Source organism: Bidens hawaiensis, unplaced genomic scaffold (genome assembly GCF_021521415.1).
Source record: "Bidens hawaiensis isolate Kalapana, Puna unplaced genomic scaffold, B.hawaiensis_p1.1 tig00041138_1, whole genome shotgun sequence".
NCBI lineage: Eukaryota > Viridiplantae > Streptophyta > Magnoliopsida > Asterales > Asteraceae > Bidens > Bidens hawaiensis.
The window spans coordinates 4,062-28,290 of record NW_027497271.1 but is presented as its reverse complement, the minus strand read 5'-3'; the positions used below and the strand labels follow the sequence as shown (position 1 = coordinate 28,290).

The 24,229-nt window shown below is 40.3% G+C and overlaps 1 protein-coding gene and 1 pseudogene across 1 annotated transcript; both read left to right on the top strand.

Annotated features, from left to right (window-relative positions):
- The first annotated feature begins 529 nt into the window (after positions 1–529).
- On the top strand, positions 530–3,886 carry LOC143592655 (putative pentatricopeptide repeat-containing protein At5g09950). Its single transcript, XM_077072524.1, has one exon. It carries the CDS (start codon positions 654–656, stop codon positions 3,792–3,794), a length of 3,141 nt encoding a protein of 1,046 aa, XP_076928639.1. The 5' UTR covers positions 530–653; the 3' UTR covers positions 3,795–3,886.
- Positions 3,887–5,293: 1,407 nt separating this feature from the next.
- Positions 5,294–9,663, top strand: LOC143592669 (putative protein FAR1-RELATED SEQUENCE 10; annotated as a pseudogene).
- The last annotated feature ends 14,566 nt before the right edge of the window (positions 9,664–24,229 follow it).

The following is a 24,229-nucleotide window of genomic DNA, read 5'->3' as shown; positions in this document are numbered from 1 at the left end:
CTGACTACACTTAGTCTACTTAGTTTTCAGTACTTTCTCCTTTTCGAACGTTACTGATTCTCACGCCGGAGGGTGGTTACAGGAAAACCCCCCTCTTGTCCCTCCTGTAACGAGACTCACGTTGTCTGTTTTGCAGGTTCCGATCACTGGGCTTTGGGAAGTTGTACTCATACCGTGTTAGTAGTTATCCGTATTTTACCCTGTGGATTCATTGGATCCAGGACCCATACCCCAGGATTGGATCCGTGTTTCTTCAGATCGGTAAAAACAAAAGGACAATGCATCCCATCGTCCTTTTTTTTACTTTATGTGTATCGATCGTCAACTTACCACACCAATAATATCTTCCTTCTTAGTTAGAAAAAAAAGACGTATGAGATGAAAATTAAGAGAATTTAGATGAAAACTAATTATAACTTTTCAATAAGTTAATTAATTATAAAATATAATTTATTACATTTTTCCTCTCACACTTAAAATAGTATCAAACATTTTATTACTTATCAATAAGTTATAAGTTGATAAAATAAGCAATCCCGAATACCCCCGAAATATTATACCTTCATTTAACAAAAGAAACAATTTTTTTTTCTTTCCCATTTTTCTACTGTAAAAACAATTTGATTTCATTCATAAAAGGTTTAAAGTGTATCATGTTACAAAGAAACATCGTATCTAGGCACAGACATCTCTCGTATTATTCGAACTCCACATTCGCGCCATCGTTACTGCACTCAAAACACATTCATTTTCTCAATACCCAATACAATAATCCGTCAAATTCGACTTCTTCAACACAATTATCCAATGAATCTTCAGTTACCAACCACTTTGAATCCCTTATCAATCGGTATCAGTACTCTTCTTCCCATCAGGATTCCAACCAACTCCATTTACATATTCTCAAGAATGGTTACACTTATGATGTCTTCTTACTCAATACCCTTATTAACATCTATGCAAAAACAGGTGAAATGCTGTCTGCACGTAAAGTGTTCGACGAAATGCCTGTGAGAAACTCGATTTCATGGTCATGTTTGATATCAGGGTATACCCGTAACAACATGTCTAATGAGGCTTGTACTGTTTTTCGGGACATGATTCGTGCGGGATTCCCACCCGTTCATTATGCCATTGGTAGTGTTCTGAAAGCTTGCCAGGCTTTAGAGTCTCATGGGATTCGATTTGGGCGGCAGCTTCATGGGTTTGTTTCGAAAACATTGAATGCTTTTCATGAAGTCGTGTGTAACGGGCTGATTTCGATGTATGGGAATTGTATGGATTCACCCGATTATGCCTTTTGTGTTTTTGATCAAATGCAAGTTAGAAGTTTGGTGTCGTGGAATTCGATTATTTCGGTTTATTCTAATAAAGGAGATGCGGTCTGTGCTTTAAAACTTTTTTCTGGTATGCAAGAATCGGGATTACATCCAACCGAGTATACATTTGGAAGCATAATAACAGCAGCTTCCATGTTATCTGAAATCAACTTGTTTCCACTCGAACAAGTTATGTGTACAATACAAAAATCTGGATTTCTTTTTGATCTGTATGTGGGAAGTGCTTTGGTGAGCGGGTTTGCAAGATCAGGCCAAATTTCATTAGCAAAAAAAATCTTTAATTTAATGGATGTTAAAAATGTTGTATCGATGCACGGGCTAATGGTCGGGCTAGCAAGACAAAAACATGGAGAAGAAGCGCTTGAAGTGTTCGTAAAAATGAAACCTATAGTAAAATTAACATCTGATTCTTATGTGATTCTTTTGAGCACTTTTGGTGAGTTTTATAATTTGGATGAAGGTGGAAAAATGGGTAAGGAGGTTCATGGTTATGTTATCCGGAACGGATTAACCAATTCCAATGTTGCGATTGGAAATAGTTTAATAAACATGTATGCCAAATGTGGATCGGTTAAGGATGGTTACTCTGTGTTTAAACTTATGATAAACAAAGATGAAGTTTCATGGAACTCCATTATTACCGGTTTTGATCAAAATGGGTGTTTTATTGATGCGGTTAAGATGTTTTGTGAGATGAGAAGAAGTCAATTGAAGCCGGGAAACTTTACAATAATCAGTGCTTTGAGTTCATGTGCACGTTTGCAGTGTTTAAGGTCAGGTGAACAAATACACTGTGAAGGTGTTAAATTTGGACTTGATAGAGATGTTTCGGTTTCAAATTCTCTCGTTGACTTTTATTCTGAAACGGGTTGTCTAAATAACTGCAAGAAAGTGTTCTCATTTATGCAAGAATATGATCAAGTTTCTTGGAATTCGATCATTGGTGCGTTTTCTGATTCTAGTTCTTTAGTTTTTGAATCTTTTGAGTATTTTAAGGAAATGTTGCGTGATGATTGGCGTCCTAATTTGATAACCTTTGTAAATGTTTTTGGGGCAATATGTTTTGAACATGAGCTGGTTAGACAAGTTCATGGGTTATTACTAAAATGCCCTTTTGCTGATGAAACCGCGGTTGAAAATGCGATTATTATGTGTTATGGGAAATGTGGAAAAATGGATGATTGTGAGAAAGTTTTTTCAAAAATGGGAAACCGAAGAGACGAAACGAGCTGGAATTCAATGATTTCCGGCTACATACATAACGAGGAGTTGGCTAAAGCAATGGACTTGGTCAAATTTATGTTGACCAATGGTCAAAGATTGGATTGCTTCACTTTGGCTAGTGTTCTTAGCGCGTGTGCATCAGTAGCAACATTAGAGCGCGGTATGGAAGTCCATGTGTGTGCAGTTAGGGCTGACGTGGACGCTGACATAGTGGTCGGTAGTGCACTCGTTGACATGTATTCAAAATGTGGAAGAATCGAGTACGCGTCGCGTTTCTTTAATCTAATGCCGGTGAAAAACGTCTATTCTTGGAATTCGATGATATCAGGGTACGCGAGGCACGGAAACGGAGATAAAGCGTTAAAGATTTTTGAAAAAATGAAACTCGAAGGTCACGTTCCGGATCATGTGACGTTTGTTGGCGTTTTATCAGCTTGTAGCCATATGGGCTTAGTTGACCAAGGGTTTGACCATTTTAACTCCATGAGTGACGTATACGGGCTAACCCCAAAAATGGAACATTTTTCATGTATGGTGGATATTCTTGGACGTGCGGGCCAGCTGGACAAAATGGAGGATTTTTTAAACAAAATGCCAATGAGCCCGAGCGTACTGATCTGGCGAACCGTGCTTGGAGCTTGTTGTAGGTCAAACAGTGAACAGGCCATAACGTTAGGTAAATGGGCCGGATCAAGGTTATTGGAACTGGACCCGTATAATGCGGTTAATTACGTGCTTCTTTCTAACATGCATGCGGTTAAAGGCCAATGGGAAGATATGCGAAGGACTCGGTCTTTAATGAAGTTAGCAGAAGTTAAGAAAGAAGCTGGTTGCAGTTGGGTGAGTATGAAAGATGGCGTTCATGTTTTTGTTGCTTCTGATAAATCACACCCTGAAGTTGATGATATTTACAAAAAGGTCCTCGAGCTGCAGGGGAGAATGAGGGAGATGGGATACGTGCCCGAGGTTAAATACGCGCTTCATGATCTTGAAACCGAGAATCAAGAGGAGGTTTTGAGTTATCATAGTGAGAAACTTGCTGTGGCTTTTGTTCTTACAAGGAAGTCAGAATTGCCCATTAGAATAATGAAGAATCTTAGGGTTTGTGGTGATTGTCACACTTTTTTGAAGTATGTTTCAAAGATTGTTAGTAGGTTGATAGTTGTTAGAGATTCTAATAGGTTTCATCATTTTGTTGATGGCAAGTGTTCTTGTGGGGATTATTGGTAATTATATATGGGACTGTTAAGACTTGTGATAAATTGCAAGAGTGACTGTTGTGTAATAGTTAGTTAGGATCACAGTTTTAATGTTATAATATTTAAGAAATTGAAAATCGAAAAACTGTAATGATATCAAGTCTGATGTAATAGTTAGTTTAATTGTTCAGGTTCATCACTTAGATTTTAATAGTTTATTTGATCAATTAGGTTGAGTTAGAATAGGATTAGTATTTGATTAGCATATATAGAATACATGTAAAGGTTTATATGTGTTGAGTTTTAGTCTAGTTGTGTCCGAAAACGAGCTATTGTGTGTTCTTGATTATTGGTTTGAAGTCTGGGTCAACAAAAACAAGGCCTAAGCCAAAAAAAAAAAAAAAAAAAAAAACTGTACACAATAAGAAATGTTTTTGGAAATTTCAACAAGTTTTAACAAATTACTAGATATATGAGATACCTATATTTTACCCAATGCTGAAAACTAATAAGTTATCGGATATCTAGCACTATAGACGGAATGTGAGATACAATTTTATGTTAGAGAAATTAATTATACTATATATGAAATTACAACTAATGCTATAGTACCAATCTCTCATTAGTCCAAACATCAAAGTACAAGAGAGGTCTCACGCAGTTGTCTGCTACAATGTTACTTTCTTTTTAATAGTCAAACTTATCGTTAAAAAACTAAACTGTTTAAAAAAATAAGATCCACTCGATATTGAACTTTCAAGTTTTAGGGCTACTCGGCTTCAAGTTTTTTGCGTGTGTTTGAACATTCAGTTTCAAGTTTTTAAAGCGTAGAAGACTACTAGTCTACGTTACATAACACTTCAAAAAATGACCAATAAAAATCAATATTATTTTATTTTATATATTTACTAGTTTTTGGCCCCCGTATTACGGGGGTTGTTTTGTTATAATATTTATTTATATTATTTTATTGTATGAAAGTTAATAATATACTTATGATTTGATGATAAATTGTTTCACAAATAAATGAGACGTTATAACCCGGTTTAAAAGCTATATGGTTTTGATGAGACCCAAGACCCGTTTATTATTATTATTACTATGAAATTGGTTTTTTAATTATAAATAATATTTATGAAAGTTAATAATATACTTATGGTTTGATGAGACCCAAGACCCGTTTATTTTTTTTATTACAAATTGGTTTTTTAATTTAAATAATATATATCTTTTTTAAAATAAATAAGATATTATTTTTTATTATATCCTATTTTATAAGATTTTTACATAAATAATTAGGTGAGAATAATTTTTAATTTAGTGAGATGTTATAACCCGTTTAAGGAATATCTGGGTTTGGTAAGACTCATACCCATGAATTCGGGTCAAATGCATGAGAAGCCTCCGTTTAAAAATCAAGCAAATTTGATGACTCCAAAAAAAAGGAAGCGACCACATCGCGACATATAGGATTTTTATTTCTTCGTTTATATATATTATAGATTTCATAAATAAGTTATTAAGTTAGATATGATTAACATAGCGTCTCTCTATTTGAGGTTTTATGATGATTCTGGACTCCAAAACCCTAATTTAACAGAAAGTCAAAACCTTGGGGTTTATAGAAGAGACTTTGTTTGTTATCGGTCCGGGTTTAATCAGCCTAGAAAAAGGCGAATGTGGAACACCCGAGAGATAGGAAATCAGTAAGATGTGGTTGTGATGCAAAGTTATATTTAACTAAAGAAATCGTTGATAATGTGACACAATGGTATGTTTCACAGTTTAGTAATATTCATAATCATGAATTATTAGAAGATGATCAAGTACGCCTTTTGCCCGTGTATAGGAAAATTCAAGAACCTGATCAAGAACGCATTCTTTTACTTACTAAAGCGGGATTTCCCGTTAATCGGATATTAAAAGTATTAGAATTGGAGAAAGGGGTTCAACCGGGTCAATTGCCGTTTATAGAGAAAGATGTTAGAAACTTTGTGAGAACTTGCAAAAAAACCGTTCAAGAGAACGATGCATTACTTACCGAGAAACGGGAAATCGACATGTTAGCGGTTCTTGAAAGTTTTAGAACTGCAGCACAACGGGACGATGGGTTTATCTATAATTACACGACTGATGAAAATGGCAAAATTGAAAATGTTGCGTGGGCTTATGGGGATTCGATTCGGGCTTTTTCGGTTTTTGGAGATGTGGTTACGTTTGAAACGACTTATCGGTCCATAACGTATAATATGCTTCTTGGTGTGTGGTTTGGGATTGATAATCAGGGTCGGGCTTTTTTGCTCGGGTGCGTTTTGCTTCAAGATGAAACTTCTCAGTCGTTTTCGTGGGCCCTACAGGTTTGGTGTTAAAATCTCATCATGATCAAACTGAACTAAAAAACCGAAAATTCAATTTTTGGGTTTTTGAAAACCCTTTGATTTGGGTTTTTTTGGTTTTTGATTTTCACAATGGATTCAGTTCGGTTTTGCTATTCAGGCTTGAATTTTTTGGGCCATAAAATGGTCCAGCATAATGAATTCGGGTCGATTTTTTTTGTTAAGAAATGATTAATTAATTATTATATATTTGGGCCTAAAGTTTTTAGGCTACACCAATTATTATTTTTCATAAATTAATAAACATTCAATGATAAAATTTACAAGTTACAACCTGTAAATTCAATAATTAAAGTCGGTTTTTACGAGTTCAGTTCTGTTATAAAAGTCAATTCAGTGTGGTTTTTCGGCTTTCAGTACATGCCAAAAATGAACTGGAAATTCATTTTCTGAAAAATCAATAAACAAACAGTCGGCTTTGGGTTGGATTCGGGGGTTATTCCGGCTATTTCGGTTACGGATCGGTTATTATTTGTTCCTTTTGTGTCTTCTTATTGTGATCACGTATCTAAACAGGCTTTCATTCGATTCTTGAGAGCAGGGGCGGATCTACGGTAGTAACGGGTGGTTCCGCGGAACCACCCGAGTTTCGAAATTATAGTGTATTTATATATAGAAAATAATAAAGGAACCACCATATAAATTATACTGGAACCTCTTAAAAACATATAAAGTGCTTGCCCGGATGGTAGTTTGTGGGTTTTGTAACCCGGAGGTCGCAGGTTCTATTCCCGGTTTTTTTTTCTTACTATGTTACCCTAACTGATGTTAGGGTTTTTATAACAAACATAAGCAAAGCAGCGCCTCTCTTCGCAAACAGGCAACAGCAGTCGTCCGCCGCCGTATATGACCACCGTAAGCCACTGACCGCCGTCCGCCGGCGCCAGCAGCCTCCCTCAGCCACTCCCGCTGCCCGCCTGCCCCGCACAACCCCTGACCAACCAGTCTATCAGTCTATCAGCCACTCACTCTATCAGTCTATCATTCTATCAGCCACTCATCCCGTCTTTGATCCCCGTCCTCCTGCCACTGCCTACTCTTACTCGGAGTCTCGAATCCTGCCACTTTGAAGGTAATAATTCATTGTTAAATGTTAATTGTTCATAATTGTTAAGTGTTAACTACTTAATTGTTAAGCTATTTGTTAAATTTAGTTTTAGTTTGTTAGATTATTGGTTTTAATTTGTTAGTTTGTTAGTAACAAATTATGAATGGTTTAGCGTATTTTTATTATGTGTTTTTTAATTTTTAATGACGGTGTCTCTTTTATTACTTTATCGTATTTTTATTATGTAATGAACTTTTCCCGAACCATCGAACCGAACCGAACCTCAAACCGACCCGGAATTTTATATATCCGACTCGGTGAAATTGAAACATATAAAAGTAGTGCACCACCCAAAAAAAATTCCTGAATCCGCCACTGCTTGAGAGGGACCCACCCACAAACAATTGTAACCGACCTAGATCCAGGCCTAAGAGATGCGATAGCATCCGAGTTACCAAACACTAAACACGTGATTTGCATATGGCACGTGATATCTAAACTATCGAGCTGGTTTTCTTTGCCACTCGGGTTGCAATATCCCGAGTTCAAAACTGAGTTTGAGTTGGTGTGTCATCTTGAAAACATTGAGGATTTCGAGAACCAATGGAATCACCTCGTGGCCCGATTTGGAATTGAATCAGATAAACATGTGGCTCTTCTGTTTTCTTATCGAGCTTTTTGGCCCGTTGCTTATATTAGAGGTTATTTTCTGGCCCGTACAATGACAGTAGAGTATGTGAAGTCGGTTGATAAATTTATGAAGAATATTTTGACTCCACATTCATCTTTCAAGAGTTTTTATGAACAGGTTCGTTTTAGGGTTTGTTTTTTAAACTCAGTTTGTGATTAAACTCATAAAGACGGGTCGGGTTGACCGGGTCAGAAGTCAAGACAAGTGTGTTCAATACTTAAAAGTTAAAACCTACAAAATCATCTATGTTTTAAAAAAAGTACGATTATTATTGTAGCGAAATTATTTTTTGAGTAAATTACTCAGATGGTCCCTGTGGTTTGCTAAAATTTCATATTTGGTCACTAGCTTATATAATTTATGGAATCGGTCCTAGTTGTTTGCAAAATCGTCACGCTTTTCGTTCCTGGGATGGATTTCAGCTAAGTTTTCAGGTTTTTAAAAAAATGACAATTTTACCTTTTTACTAAAAACAAAAGGGGAAAAAATTGAAAAAATGGGCAAAAACGTGTTAGATGGCTGATCGGCTGATCCGACCTGTTTGCACTCATCTTAAAAGTTACATTCTTTGACCTGAACCCGTTTTGACCCACCGACCCATTGCCACCTCAGGCTTCTTTCTTACACTTAGTCAAGAAGGTTGTTTTCTTTTTATAGTGCTCATTATTCAAGCTCAGTTTTCTAGATGTTGCATATTTGATCCAAACGGATAAAGTTTTAATATTTAACGGGTTGTGTGGGTCGAAAGTCACCTAAAGTGTTTTTTAATGCTTAAAACCTCAAACCGCTTTATTAAAAAAGTCAGATTAATTATTGTTTAGCAATATAGGTTCATCATCTTGTTTAATACATTATATTTGTTTATAATGTTTAAAACATAACGATCAATAAGTGTTGACTTCTGCTTTGATCTGTTTGTTATTTTGCCACATCTGCGGTTTTTTTCTTTCACTTAATCCAGAAAGTTGACATTTTTACCCTCTTCATCAGGTAAGTGTATCTGCAAATGCTGCTTTTCAAAACAAAGAAAGGGTGCCAAGTTTACCCTTAAAGACATGTTTACCCTTGGAAGAACACGCTCGAAGCATTCTTTCACCTTTTGCGTTTAACGCTTTACAACAAGAACTTGTGCTATGCATGCAATACGCAGCAACCGATATGTCAAACGGATCGTTTCTTGCGAGACATTATAATAAACTTGAAGGGGAGTGTCTGGTAATCTGGAAACCAGATAATGAACAAGTTCATTGTTCGTGTAAAGAGTATGAACACTCAGGTATTTTACGCAGACATTCGCTTCGAGTACTTGTACTAAAAAACTACTTTCAAATTCCCGACAAATATTTCCCGCTGAGGTGGCGAATCGATAGTTCTTTAGTCATATCTGATGATCATATAACGCCTCAAGATAACACGGATGAGTGTTCTGAGGCGTTTCATTCTCTCACTTCAACTTTATATTCAGAATCAATGATTTCCAAAGAGCGGTTTAACTATGTTCATAGAGAGTTGACTCAGATTGTTGAAATTGTTAGAAACATGCCTGTTTTTGATGAACTTGCTCTGCATTTGGCACCTAATAATGCTAGTGAATTGTAGGTATTTGAATTATTGTGTATTCTTTTATGTTTCTTATGATATTTATTGGGAAATGTTTTGTAGTATGATCATGGTAGATGTTACATAAATAAAACATGAGTCTTTGAAAAGTTTGTAAATGTAGTGTAAAGTTATTTCAGGAACACTCTCTTGGTGATATAATGGATTTTGGCTGGCTTTAAGAGAGCGGTCCCTGGTAGTCTAATAGACGTGTTCAAAATCTGTTAAAACACGATCCGACTACTGGCGCCTCACGAGCTAGAACCACCTCCTCCCCCGACTCCTCTATTGGCCTTTCTACCGGCTCCTTTACCACTATATTTATTTGAATACTTATAGTAGAGTGTGAAAATTGAGTAAAAATGTTGTGTTTTTTGTTTGAAGAGTGTAAAACAATGGAAGAGATCAAGAGAGAGATGTTTTTAATTGGAAAGTATCAAATAAAAAGGGGTAATTTAATGGGGAATATAGTCGTTCAACGGCTATATTTGTTTGATAGTTCGCGGGTTCCACCTCCTGGATTTCATACCCTCACATCAATAGTTATGGGGGTGGCGGCGGTGTTCCCGCAAAGCCGAGGTACCTGTGATGGTTTACCCGCTTCCACCCCACCACCCTTACAGATAATTTCATCTAATAAACTTATATAGAAATATTTCATGATATTTCAAAAATTATAAGTTTGAATAATAAATGTACTTACGTAAGTTGATATTATGTAAATTTAAAAATAATATAAAGATTTCAATTTTTCTAAACAAGTTTAGGAACTATAGCTGTTATAATTAAGTTGGTATTCTATAAAAGGATATAAAAGTTGAGGTTTTTAAAAACTGTTAATTTATAAAAATAAGTTTACTCTCTGAAAAAATGACATATATGTTGAAAGTTTATAATGAGTTGTTCTTTGAAAACTAAGAAATCATAATGATATAAAATTAAAGCTTCTAAAAATGAATTTAGGTATAAAATGATACAATATTGGATTTTTGTGAAATGAAATAATTAAAAACTTATTACGATTTAGTGATTTTAAAGTCATTGTTAAATAATATTAGGTTAAACTTAAAAATGAAGTAATAACCAACTTTCCAACTAATCCACTTAGGTTAGTTAAAGTTAACTGGTGTCAAATAGTTTCATTATCGATATTCCAAGTTTGAGTAATTTTTATGGTTGAAAAATGCTATTATGTATATTGAAATAATTTATTTTTTTTATTAAACTACCCTTCAAAGATTTGGCTGCAATTGTTACTTTCATCCAAAAGGATTTTTTTTTTATATTATTATTATTCTTTTTTTTTTTTTTTTTGCATTTGAAACCTTAAAGTTTTACGGCTTTTGTCGTTTTTATCTAATTACTTAACCTCGTATATTTTAACATTAAGTAAGGGGTATTTTTGTTTAATAACGTTGGAGTGACATGACAAGTATTCGGTTATATGATCAGTTCTAAAAAATAGCGTATGAGGAGAGTATAATGTTAAATGATACTCAATCTGATTAACCAAAACATACATATATGTTTACCTAGTACCATAGCATAAACGTTTTCTTTTTATTTTCTTTTGTCCTTGGTGTATTTCACTAATTTTTTGTTTACTAGTTTAATTTCCTTAGTTAACAAAATTACATATAAAAAAATAAAAAATAGTAAGAAAGATATTTAAGAATCACAACTGATAATTTCTATAAAAAAAATAACAAGTATATCTAGTAGACTAGTGCCTAACAGGTTATTAACCAATACAAAACAAAGGGCATTAAGCTAGATATGAAGATAAATAAAATTGAGAGTATCAATACTACATCCATACTCATCCTATTTGTAATCTCTAGAACTATCTAATTTACTTGGAAAGTCCCTAATTGAAGGTTGTATATAACAAGAGCAATTAACAAATAATTTCTCCCTGCGGGGATTTTCATCTTTTATTATCTTGACAAATTTTACTTATAAATTTTGATGAATTGTCGTTTAAAATGTAAACTTTTTGTTAACTTTTTAAATTCGAAGGATACAATTAACTAAAAATGAGAAACTTTTAGATTTTTAGAAAATATATACATAGAAAAACCTAGAACCTTTATCGTTAAGTTTTATAATAATATTTAAAAAAAATAAAATTCAAAAAAATATAACACAAAACATATTTTCATAAACCGTGTTGTTTTTTTTTTCTTCTAATGTAATTATATGTCACTTTCAACACGACCAAGACCTAGCCTTCTTGCCACCCCACCTTACCCCCAAATTCCCATTAAACTTTCTCTCAATTTCATGTTTCTCCTCTCTATATATGTAAACATTGTGCACACACATAACATATATTATTATTATTATTTATTACACTTAACATATATTAATATTACAGTTACAAAGGGTATCAGTCTTTGCAACAATGGAGAACAATTCAGACGGTGCAGCAAAAATACCATTTTACAGTTTCTCCATCTTTATCGTCTTATTCGTTTATTCACTAACTTTGGGTTTAAATGTCACAAACTTTCTTGACATCAATGACAAACACTGCATTTTTTTGCTATTCTAATCTTGCTGTTTCTTGATTCTGGTACCAATCATGTAGCACCAAAGTTGATTGAATGTGATAATATTTTCGAGACCAAGTGAAGAGGTAGGTCCCAGCAGAGCCTAGTTGGACCCGCAAGACTCACCTTGAAGAGGGACGTCTGCGCAGAAACCAACTGGATCCGCAGGACCAACCATGCTCAGAGACGTGACGTCCTTACGCGCAGTACGCAAGCTGGTCCCGCAGGAAATGCCTCCCGATGGTGAAGGACTCCGCCTGTCCCCGCAGCCTCGGATACAAGCCATCAGGGAAGGCCACCCGCGCAGCAGGGCTACACGCACAAGGCACTTAGCTCTCAATCACTCAGTGTCACCTGAAGGAATGAGCGAAGCCGGGAACTATCCCGCACAAGGGCGGGAGGGGGAATACTCCCGCCCAAATAAGCCAGTCCGTACGATACAGGAAGATCTTCTGTACTGTACCTGACGAGGTATGGGAAAAAGATCTGACTAAAGATACGACAGCTTATTGACAACAGTATGGCGAGCAGCATGCTCCTGCACTGTATGTCACTATTAGCCGCTGCCTACTCACCAACTACTGCCATACCACGTGCGTAGCCGTCAGTTGGTGGAACAGGAATAGTATACAGCAGGCCTGGTCGCTATCAGCCGCTACCTACCCACCAACTACCAGCAGGGCACGTGCGTAGGCTACTGTTGGTGGAACAGGAACACTGTTGCAGCCGGCCATACCTCTTTGGAAACCTACCTTCGGCTATAAATACCACAAATGGTATGACCATCTCATCTTATCATATCTTACTACATTATCATATTATACCTGATATCTGCTCTAGCAATCTCTTAATATACTTTTATATTTAAAGAGCAATCTAGTCTGATTCTCACGCCGGAGGGTGGTCACAAGGAGGAACCCCCCCTTCTCAGTGACGAGCTCACGGTCTGTTTTGCAGGTTATCAGAAGAACCATCTTCCAAGGGTCTAACCCCTCGTGGGAAACATCTCTCCAACCCCCAGGTTACCAGTAATCTGTCCGGGGTCCGGTTAGTGTTTCTTCATTGGCGCCATCCGTGCATAAAGCTAGAACTTTATTTTTCTCCAGTTTTTTCAAACTTTCTACAAAAGATGGTTAGAGAAATTCCGGTAACCAAAACCCCAGCTACTGGGGTGAATACCGGTAACACAGTTTTTACAAACACTACCCCGGTTACCCAAGCCGGGACAAGTGAAGTAAATTTTACGAACACTACCCCAGTTACTCAAGCTGGGGCAAGTGCAGTAAATGATCGCCTACTGGGATCCACTGATACCCAGGTTGAGAAACGAAGAGTCCCCCGCCAAACTCTCGATGAAGTCAAGGCATGGGCGGAGGCACGACAAAAGGAATTCCAGGCTGAGTTGGACGAACGCTTGCGTTCCGTCCAACAGGCTGACGAATTCGAAGATTACTTGGATGACTCGGAGGAATCCGACTCCGACGCGAACCCTCGCCATAGGGCAAAAGGGAAGCGTAAGGAAATGGAATCCCAACCGAAAAGGCATTTTGGACAAGCCTTCAAACCAAAAAGCACAGGTGGAAGTCCACGGACTTCTCCAAAACGTTCAGACCAAACATTGCAAATGCAGGAACGTCCAAGTTTGCAAGGCACATTGCGGAAGCAATCGCCCCAAAGAGTGCCAAACAAATGCCTAACATAGGCACATATGACGGTATATCTGATCCAGACGATCATTTGAACAGGTTCATAGCTGGGGCAACCGTCAGCAATTGGACGGAACCCACGTGGTGCTACATGTTCCAAATGACCCTTGTTGGGGCTGCTAGAGCTTGGTTTGATCGTCTACCGGTCAACCACATCTACGACTGGGCAGACTTCCAGCAGAAGTTTAGCCAACACTTCAGCCAGCAACGGAAGTATACCGAGGAGCAATGGACAATCCTCAAATGCATACGAGAAGAAGATGAATCTCTGCCAAACTTCATCACTCGCTTCAACTCAAAGAAGCTAAGTTTGGGCAATATCAGCGAAGATCTTGTTCGCGCTGCCTTCATCCAGGGCGCGCATGACCCAGAGCTCATCCGCACCCTAACGGGTAAAGATGGCATGCCATCCACATGGGATGCCATCATGACAGCAGCAAAACGCTATGCGGAAACGGAGAAGCAACTGGGTAGAGATCTCCCACAGAGCACAAACCTCTACACTCAGAAAACGAGAGAAGACAACGTCCTCACCGCCCGATTAAATAAAAAGCGGAAGCTAGGCATTTGGCAGTCAAGGGTAAACTTTGACACCTCATCCGGCTTGCAACATCGATTGGGCGGAAGGGATAATGTACATCCGCACCGGAACTCCAGATGGACGCCACTCACCAAGAGCGTCACCGAGATATTCGCTACTGAAGAGCTCCCGTGGCCAAAGCCTCCAATAATCCGACATCGTCACGATGCTGATCGGAGCAAATACTGTGACTTTCACAAGACAAAAGGCCACAACACTGAAGAATGCACAGACGTAAAAGACATGGTTGAAGCATTCGTCAGAGATGGGACGCTCGCGCACCTCGTGGCGCAATAAAAGCTGAGCAGGCGGGTGCGTATAGAACCCCAGCTGGGGAAAACACGAAGCAAAATTCCGGCTTCAACATCGAGACTACATGCTGCGTAAAGAACGAGATCCCGAACCAGGTGCGTATCGGCTCGATGGCACTCCCATCCCAACAACATGGAAGGGAGCTCATTTACACAGTTTGCATGTAAATCAATTCCAATTTGTAAAGAAAAGGCCAAGAGCCACTTCTAATGGAAATGATTCTCTTTAAGAACATCGAAGCTGATGATTTTACATTTATACTTTTCTGAACACTAATATGCCGGTTTTCACCGCATAATTACGTGGTCATTGCGTGGGAAGGCGGTTCTACCCGCACGAACCCAATAACGTGACAAACCTTCACGCAGGTCAGTTGAAGGGGAAAAAGTTCAGCACCCAAAAATGAAAGTGCCGGTCTATCCGCACCAATCATAACGAGGAAACTGAATAAAAACCTATCAACAACCGCGCGTCGAACGGTTAAACTATGCAACACTGGTGACGGCACACATTACGTGAAGTCGTTGCGTGGGAAGGCGGTCCTACCCGCACGAACCCAATAACGTGGCAAACCTTCACGCAGGTCAGTTGAAGGGGAAGAATTCAATTATCCCATCAAATGAAAGTGCCGGTCTATCCGCATGAATCATTAAAGGAAAATGAACACTAACCTATTGACAACCGCGCGTCGAACGGTTCAAAACAAATTCCTAAAAGGATGAGGAAAACCTACACGCAGGTCAGATAAGGGTAAAGTTTTGCCATCCTACTAAGTGCAAGTGACGGTTCTACCCGCACAATCACGAAAGGGGAAGCAAAACTTCACACCTATTATCAACCACGTTCAAAGGTTAACTTATCCTCAAAAGATGAGGAAAACCTACACGCAGGTCAGATGAAGGTTAAAGTTTAGCCATCCTACTAAGTGCAAGTGACGGTTCTACCCGCACAATCACGAAAGAGGAAGCAAAACTTTAACCCATTATCAACCACGTTCAACAGGTTAACTTATTCTAAACACTTGGAAAATTGCTAATTTAAACTAAGTATGCAAGTCATAAGTTTATAAAGCAAGGAACCCAAAGAAGGAAATAACAATCTTATACGCAAAAAGATTTATATTTCACAAATGAATTATTACAATGGCCGGGTAACTACCCGCCTACGAAAAGAAAAATAAATACATCCGTACAAGACTATCCTAGCAATGGGAAGGGATCTTCGGGATCAAGCCTCAGGGCCGCCTCCACTTGGACCCGCTCCATCGGAAGAACGGGGCGGTTCGAGGAAGGCTTTAAGGACGGCTAACCCATCATCAGCAGCAGCTACTTGGTTCACCTTCTCCACCACTGGATGCGGGAAGGCAGCATATTGATTTACTGCTTGGTCATATATGGCTTCAGTGTCAACATTGTACAAAGGGAAGTTGGAAGGCGGGAAGCCTTTCTCAACGAACCCTAGACCAAGCAGGAAGCCAGCCCGTTCCCCATCCTCGTGAGAAGCGTTGAGGGCTGCGCTCATCGCATCGTCGTAGGATGTCTCTGAGAAGACACGATGCACAACCTACAAAGAAAATACAAGTGTCAAACACCTTTTCTATGAACAAAGGAAAGCGTGAAGACGTAAAGCTAAAATACCTGAGGCAACGCTTCTCGAAGAAGCCATTCCTTGGCAACCAGGGCTTGGGTGCAGGCGCGTTCGGCTTCGCTTTTATTGAGGTTGGCAAGTTGCACTTCCTTTGCAGCAGCCTCTTCAACGCCCTTAAGCTTCCGCTCTGTGTGGTCAAGCACGCCCCTCTGGTCCAGGATCTCTTGGAGCTTCTTGGCATCTTCCATGGCCAAGGCATCATGAGCACGTTGGAGAGCCTCTAATTGGGCCTTGAGCTCCTCGTTCTCCATGCGTAAAGGCTCAGCAACGGCTTCAGCCTTGGTAGCCCTCTCAGTCGCGTTCCTCGCAGTCTCCTTAGCCAGCCGAAGCTGTTCGTTAACAGCTTGGGCAGCCTTGGAGCGGGCCTCGAGTCGCGCTTGAACTTCAACCTCGAGGGCCTTGAAAGCCTTCTCCTTCTCCGCAGCAGCTGCGGTCAATCGTTGGTTCTCCTCCCGAAGAGCACGCGCCTGAGATACATCCTTGGCGCGAGCTGCTTTCAACTTGTCGTTTTCACGACAAAGCAGCTCGACGCGCGGCTGCATCCGGGCTTGGAGAACCCGAAGCTCATTGGTTAGCCTACCCTCCTGGTAGCTAGCCATGGCTTCCCCCAACGCACCATGGGGAGCAGCGTGGCGAGCCCATTCCACGCACTCCACAGGGGTGCGAAGGGTTGTTCCTCGGCGTATGTTCCATCGCGGAACATACACTTCATTGGAATCCGACACTGCAAAAAACAAAAAAGCAGTTAGGAAAGATAAAAAAAAAAATTTTAAGTGAAAAAGGGCCAAAGGAACCCTACGCACCTGTAGGGTCTATAACAGGCCGATAACCGCCGAACCCATCACCTGAACCCAAAGGAAACCCATCCAAAAGGTCAGGCAGATGGGAAGGTGGCAAAGACTAGCGAGTACTCCCATGCGTACCTGATGGGCCGGCCGTCGGTGCCGGTGGCGGGGGCATGGTGGCAGCCGCCGCAGTCGCTGCCGCAGAATCTGCAGCAATCGTAACCGCCGGCTCGGTGAAGGACGCCGTAAAAATCGCACTCACGGCCGGCGATGGCGTAAACTCGGCTGGAACAGTCGGCTCAGAGTGAGCAACTGAACCAGCGGGACCAGGCGCAGGCGCCTGGGTCGACGCCTCAGGTAGGCTGACCAAGCCTACCGTCATCGGCGGAGAGGTACTACTCGGTACTTCACCCTGGAATGCGTCAACATCCACGCCTGCACAAGAAGATAAGTGTTAATAAATTTATGAAGTGATAAATCTACAAAAAGAATGTTTGTACTTACGGGTTTTCTTGAGCCTGAACGTACGGAGGGGCGGGGACAAGCCCGATGGGGCCGGTCTCTTGACGCCGGTCACCGTCGTCGTCATTGGTTCTCCGAAGGTAACAGTCGTAGCCTCCGGAACAGTGGTCTTCTCACCACCGGGGTTCCCCGCCACCTCTTCACTATCTGACTCGGTGTCAGATAGAAGCACCGGATCAGCCGTGGAGGCCACCTTCTCCTTTCCCTTCCCTCCGGCAGCCTTCTTCTTCCGCACAAGGGGAGGACCATCTGCGGATTCCTCAGAAGAAGACAGGATGTAAGGATTTCCAGCAGCGGGTACAGCATTGAGGGGTTGAGGATAGAATATCGCCTTACCTGGCCGCCGGTGGCTCAGGATCTCTTGGCCCGGCGGATAGACCTCCACAAACCGATCCGCCGTTTGCTCCAGGATGGGCAACTCATTGTCGTCCAGAGCACGAGTGCCCACCCGCACGGGACCGTCAGCTTCCCGCGGGAACAGGAGCGACTCCAAATTATTCCCCTCTGAAAGAAAAGAAACAGTTAGAAAATAAACTAATATCAGCAAGAAAGACAAGACATACCATAAGGAATAGAGTTCAAACCGTATTCGAGAAGGATAGGAAACCGAGACGCCACCTTCCATACCCGGCTCATCCCCAGCAGCACCATCCCGGACTCCGCAAACCGGTAAACCGGAGATTGGACCCGGGATATCTTCGCGAACCATTCCGCCTCCTGGTAGCTGGAAGCGTGAAGGCTCGGAAGCGCTTGACCCTTCTTGAACTTCATGGCAATGGGGATGGCGCGGGCAGAGATGTAGAAGAACTCCCGCTTCCACGATCGGAGACTGCGCTCGGTCACGCAGATCTTCAAACCCTTAATACGGGTTGTCAGGGTGTACCACCCCTGGACGCACCTCCAAGTATAGAAGGTCATCAGGCGGTCCACGTAGGGCTCAATACCCAGAATCCGGCACACCCACTCGAAGTGCCGGATCTTGGCAATCGCCATCGGATGCACCTCGGTTAGGTGCACACCGTGCCTCTCCAGGACACGGTACATAAACTTTGTCAAAGGAAACCTAAGGTTCCCATAGACAAAGAATGCAGCATATACCCCGATCTTGCCACTGGGGGCATCGTACACAGTCTGGTGGGATTCAGGAAACTCAGGCTCAAGAGACTCAAGCATGAACTTCCTGACGATGTACTGGTACTGATCGACAGGTAGAGCACACTGGCACTCGCCAGCAGTACTCCTATCGTCGGCTACAGCTTCAGCATCATGAGAAGACATTTTGCAGAAAGAGTGATTTCGGGAAAATGCTTGCCTGAAAAGGGGAGTATTTGCCGGAAATCACTAAGAAGAAGAAGAAGAAAGGTGAAAGTGTGGATTACAAAGAGACCTCTCCCCCTTTATATACTAATCGCAATTAATGCGGTGAATTTAATGCGGAGGAGAGAGAAATCGGAGGTGCAATGAAACTATGACACGTGGCAAAAAGCAGGCTGGCAACAGCTGTTGACAGGACGTGTGCCAGTAATTTGGCGGCCACGCGCCCGAAAAATCGCGCCCACGCGCCGTAAAAAGTGTCTGGAATGACCATGTAATGTCACGTCACCATAACTTCCTGCACGTCCTGACACAGTCAGAAGAAACTGTCACACGACGTTTTAGAGGTTTGGACTGTTCCTATCTTTCCACCAACCTTTCGAATTTCAAAATTCAAAATTTAAAAATATTAAAAAGTAAGCGGGAAAATACCCCTTACCTTGGCAAACAAGTAACCGTAAGACGGATGCGGGTACAGTGTAAAGGCAAAACCCTTCACATACCTAGCACCCGCAGGGAATTGAAGCCAAGTAAACCTTGGCAAACAAGTAACCGTAAGACGGATGCGGGTACAGTGTAAAGGCAAAGCCCTTCACATACCTAGCACCCGCAGGGAATTGAAGCCAAGAAAACCTTGGCGAACAAGTAACCGTAAGACGGATGCGGGTACAGTGTTAAGGCAAAACCCTTCACATACCTAGCACCCGCAGGGAATTGAAGCCAAGTACCGCGGCAACCAAGTAACTATAAGACGGGTGCGGGTACAGTGTAAAGGCAAAACCCTTCACATACCTAGCACCCGCAGGGAATTGACGCCAGGAATACCTTGGAAGTAAAGTAACCGTAAGACGAGCGCAGGTACAGTGTTAAGGCAAAACCCTTCACACACCTAGCGCTCCGCTGGGAATTGAAACCAAGAAGGATCTTCTGGGCAATGCTTGCGGAAACGGAAATAACATCCCCGCATAGCGGGAACGTCGAGAACTACGTTGTTTGAAGCTCCAGGATGGAATTGGTGGTTTTAACATAATTGATCACTATGTTCAGAACTACCAAAACCTCATGGAGAATCCACACAAGTGGGACTCAACGCTCCTGACTTTTGAGGAGGTTACAGACCTGCCCGCATCATACCCAAAGACCAAGCAGGAAACTCGGGCATTTCTGCAAGTGACAAGGACTTCCGCGGGAAGAATCCCCATGGAAAACCTTAGAAAAACCCTTTTCAAAACCCTCTGCTTAAGTCCAAAAGTTCACCTCACTTTATTAAATACTCATGAGAAGAACATTGGACTGGGGGGACTTGAAGAGGTAGGTCCCAGCAGAGCCTAGTTGGACCCGCAAGACTCACCTTGAAGAGGGACGTCTGCGCAGAAACCAACTGGATCCGCAGGACCAACCATGCTCAGAGACGTGACGTCCTTACGCGCAGTACGCAAGCTGGTCCCGCAGGAAATGCCTCCCGATGGTGAAGGACTCCGCCTGTCCCCGCAGCCTCGGATACAAGCCATCAGGGAAGGCTACCCGCGCAGCAGGGCTACACGCACAAGGCACTTAGCTCTCAATCACTCAGTGTCACCTGAAGGAATGAGCGAAGCCGGGAACTATCCCGCACAAGGGCGGGAGGGGGAATACTCCCGCCCAAATAAGCCAGTCCGTACGATACAGGAAGATCTTCTGTACTGTACCTGACGAGGTATGGGAAAAAGATCTGACTAAAGATACGACAGCTTATTGACAACAGTATGGCGAGCAGCATGCTCCTGCACTGTATGTCACTATTAGCCGCTGCCTACTCACCAACTACTGCCATACCACGTGCGTAGCCGTCAGTTGGTGGAACAGGAATAGTATACAGCAGGCCTGGTCGCTATCAGCCGCTACCTACCCACCAACTACCAGCAGGGCACGTGCGTAGGCTACTGTTGGTGGAACAGGAACACTGTTGCAGCCGGCCATACCTCTTTGGAAACCTACCTTCGGCTATAAATACCACAAATGGTATGACCATCTCATCTTATCATATCTTACTACATTATCATATTATACCTGATATCTGCTCTAGCAATCTCTTAATATACTTTTATATTTAAAGAGCAATCTAGTCTGATTCTCACGCCGGAGGGTGGTCACAAGGAGGAACCCCCCCTTCTCAGTGACGAGCTCACGGTCTGTTTTGCAGGTTATCAGAAGAACCATCTTCCAAGGGTCTAACCCCTCGTGGGAAACATCTCTCCAACCCCCAGGTTACCAGTAATCTGTCCGGGGTCCGGTTAGTGTTTCTTCAATCATCATGATCATTATGAACATGAATTAGTAGAAATGAAACAGATTGAACAGAGTAAACAGAGTGAGATATTGGTTGCTGTTGATGATCAAGTTGAAGAACATGCAATAGTGGATAATATTGTAGTTGAGGTGGAAGAAGAACATGATGATAAAGATGAGTTTCAGCAGAAATGTGATGAATTTATAAAGAAAGTGAGACAAAGTATGCATCATGAAGTTAGCCAATATGTCATGATAGATTATCATGAATCCGTGGGTTAAGTTTATTTTCTGGACCTGTATATGCCTTTTTGATATTTTTTTTGTTATCATGTTATGTTTATACTAAACCTGTTAAGTTTATAAATTTAAATTTTTTTGATGTCACTACCGGAAATAAGCCTTTTTTTAACTATCATTTATAAAAGTAAGTTGGTACTAGATATTTGAAATAAGATATTTTATTAATAATAGGTAAGACATGTTGAAATTTTTTTATCTATACTATATATAAAGCATGAGTGAGGGACCTCTTAATATTTAAGATGTACCAAACTTGTTGCTTTTAGTACAAACTACAATGCATACAATTAAGACATTTTAAGGACAATTTTGTCTTTTGACAATTTTGTCTTTTAGCAAAGGTAAAATCATGTTATGGTTGATTTTTAAGTTATTCAAAATTAACTACAAGTTTGGTCCTTTAACTTTAGGCACATTTTGTTAACTTATATAATAGTTACATTTATACCCCTTATTTTAAACCAACTATCCCGACGACGTTTAAATGTTTATAACTTTTTCACACGCTAATATTTTTTTAAAAACATTATACCATAAAAACGAGTATTTTATTATCTTTAATTTGAGTATGATATTGCTATAATTTTTCTATTTTAAAACTTAACGTGTTACGTGATTACCATTAAAGACCGCAAACGAATCGGGCGGGTTTGGGTCATGGGTCTACAAGGTTAAGGTTGGAATGAGTCAATACAAAAAGGTTAATTTGGTTTGGGTCGGGACGGGTTTGGGTTGAAAGGGGTCAAGTCATAACAAATTTCGAGTTAGAATAATGTCAAACGGAACTGGTTGCGGGTCAAGACGAGTTCAACGTAGCGTTAAGTGCGCACCGACATCTGATTGCACGCGTACAATCGTTGTGTGACGTGATTACTAATACCAGTTAAGATTTCAATGCCGCAATACGAACATACTATCTTCGAGTTACGCGCATACTATTGGGAAGTCACGCACATGCAGAAACGGTAACGCCGGTTACGCATCTGATGACATGTTTGCATGCATACCGCGCTGCATCGCGCGGGCACGTAGCTAGTACTATGTAATACACGGGTTACCAACCTAGTAAAATATAAAACGGGTTATATTGATAAATTAGTGGCCTGGTAGGTTGATGTAAAGACCATTTTACTTAATAGATAACCAGGAATCTATGTGCAAATGATATGATTTGCATATTGAAGAGTATATATGTCAACTGGAAACGAGAGCCAATACTCCGACATTCCTAAACCCGGTTCCATGATATTTTAAAAAGCTGATTTGTGCATCTCTAATTGGAGCCAGGGTTGATTAAAAGCAAAAGACTTAAAACATGGGCTTGATGCACTTAAGTTTGGGCTTGATGGTGGGCTTCTTCTTTGGTTCATCATGGATCATATCATCAGAAGAAGCCGTGACATGTGGTCCAATTATATAAACATAGGAGAGAACGAGAGAGTAAGAAATTCTCATAGTTCTCTTTAAACCTATTATTCTTCTTCATCTTGGTCTTGTTTGCGTTTTCATCTCATTTGACGGTTCATCGATATTTAGAGTTTCATTACATTAACTCGTGTATTTCATGACTCATCAATAAATCACAATTAAAAGTTATTAGACATGATAAAAGTTTTAGCTATTAATAGATATGATAAAATATTCATTTCACATTAGTTTTATATATATGTTCAACACAACTAAGTTAGTGTTGAAACTAGGGCTGTCAAAAATGCTCGCCGCCCGTTCGTCGTTCGCTCGAAAATTGCTCGAAAAATGCTCGTTCGATTTCGGCTCGGTTTGGAAGTGAGCCGTTCGACTCGGTTCAGTTTAAAAACAATCCAAGCACGAGCAAAGCCTCGCTCGGTTTAAAAAAATTTAAAACCAAGCAAAACCAAGCCGAACCAAGCCGCTCGGTTTCAAACCGAACCAAGTTTGAGCATAAAGATATCGCTCGTTTCTTTAAATTCAATCCGCTCGTTTGGGCTCGCTTTCAAACCAAACCAAGTATGAGCATGTCTGCGTTCGGTTCGGTTCGTGAACAGCCCTAGTTGAAACCAAATCATGTTATAAAGCTGTAAAAAAACTATGACTAAGGGTTTGTTTGGCTAAGCTTTTATAAATTGTTTATTTGTTTTTTCAAAACAAATAAGCGGGAAAAAGCAAATAAACAAATAAACAATTTCAAAAGCTTCAATATTGAGCTTTACCAAATTATTTATTGACTTATTTGTTCTTCAAAAAGCAAATAAGAAATTTTCAAAAGCTAAGTCAAGCACCCGCTAAATACGTAACTTTTCAGATGTCATGATAAAAGTCTAACACTGTTTTCTCAAGTTCCACCTAATGAAAGAAAGGGAAAGAAAGGGATAGAAAGAAAGAAAGACATGTGTTCCCAAGTTTTATTTGGGAAAGAAAGGAAAGAAAAGATAAAAATTTTGTGTTCCGAAGTTTCGTTCAAGGAAAAAAAAATGAAGAGAAAATATGATGTTTCAAAGAGTGGATATTTTTCTTCCAATTTAGAAAAAATAGGATAAAAGAGAAGGAAAAGAAGTTGAGTTAAATGAAAGGAAATGGAAGTTTTCATTTTCTTTTATTTTTTTCGTTTACTGAACTCGGGAACAAAACGTAAAATCGAAACATGACATACAACAAAACTTTTTCTTTATAAAGATTAAAAAACAAATAAATCTTATACATGGTTAATGAAAAGTATGAGATTAAGTATAATATATATTATCTAACTTATAAGTAAATACATATA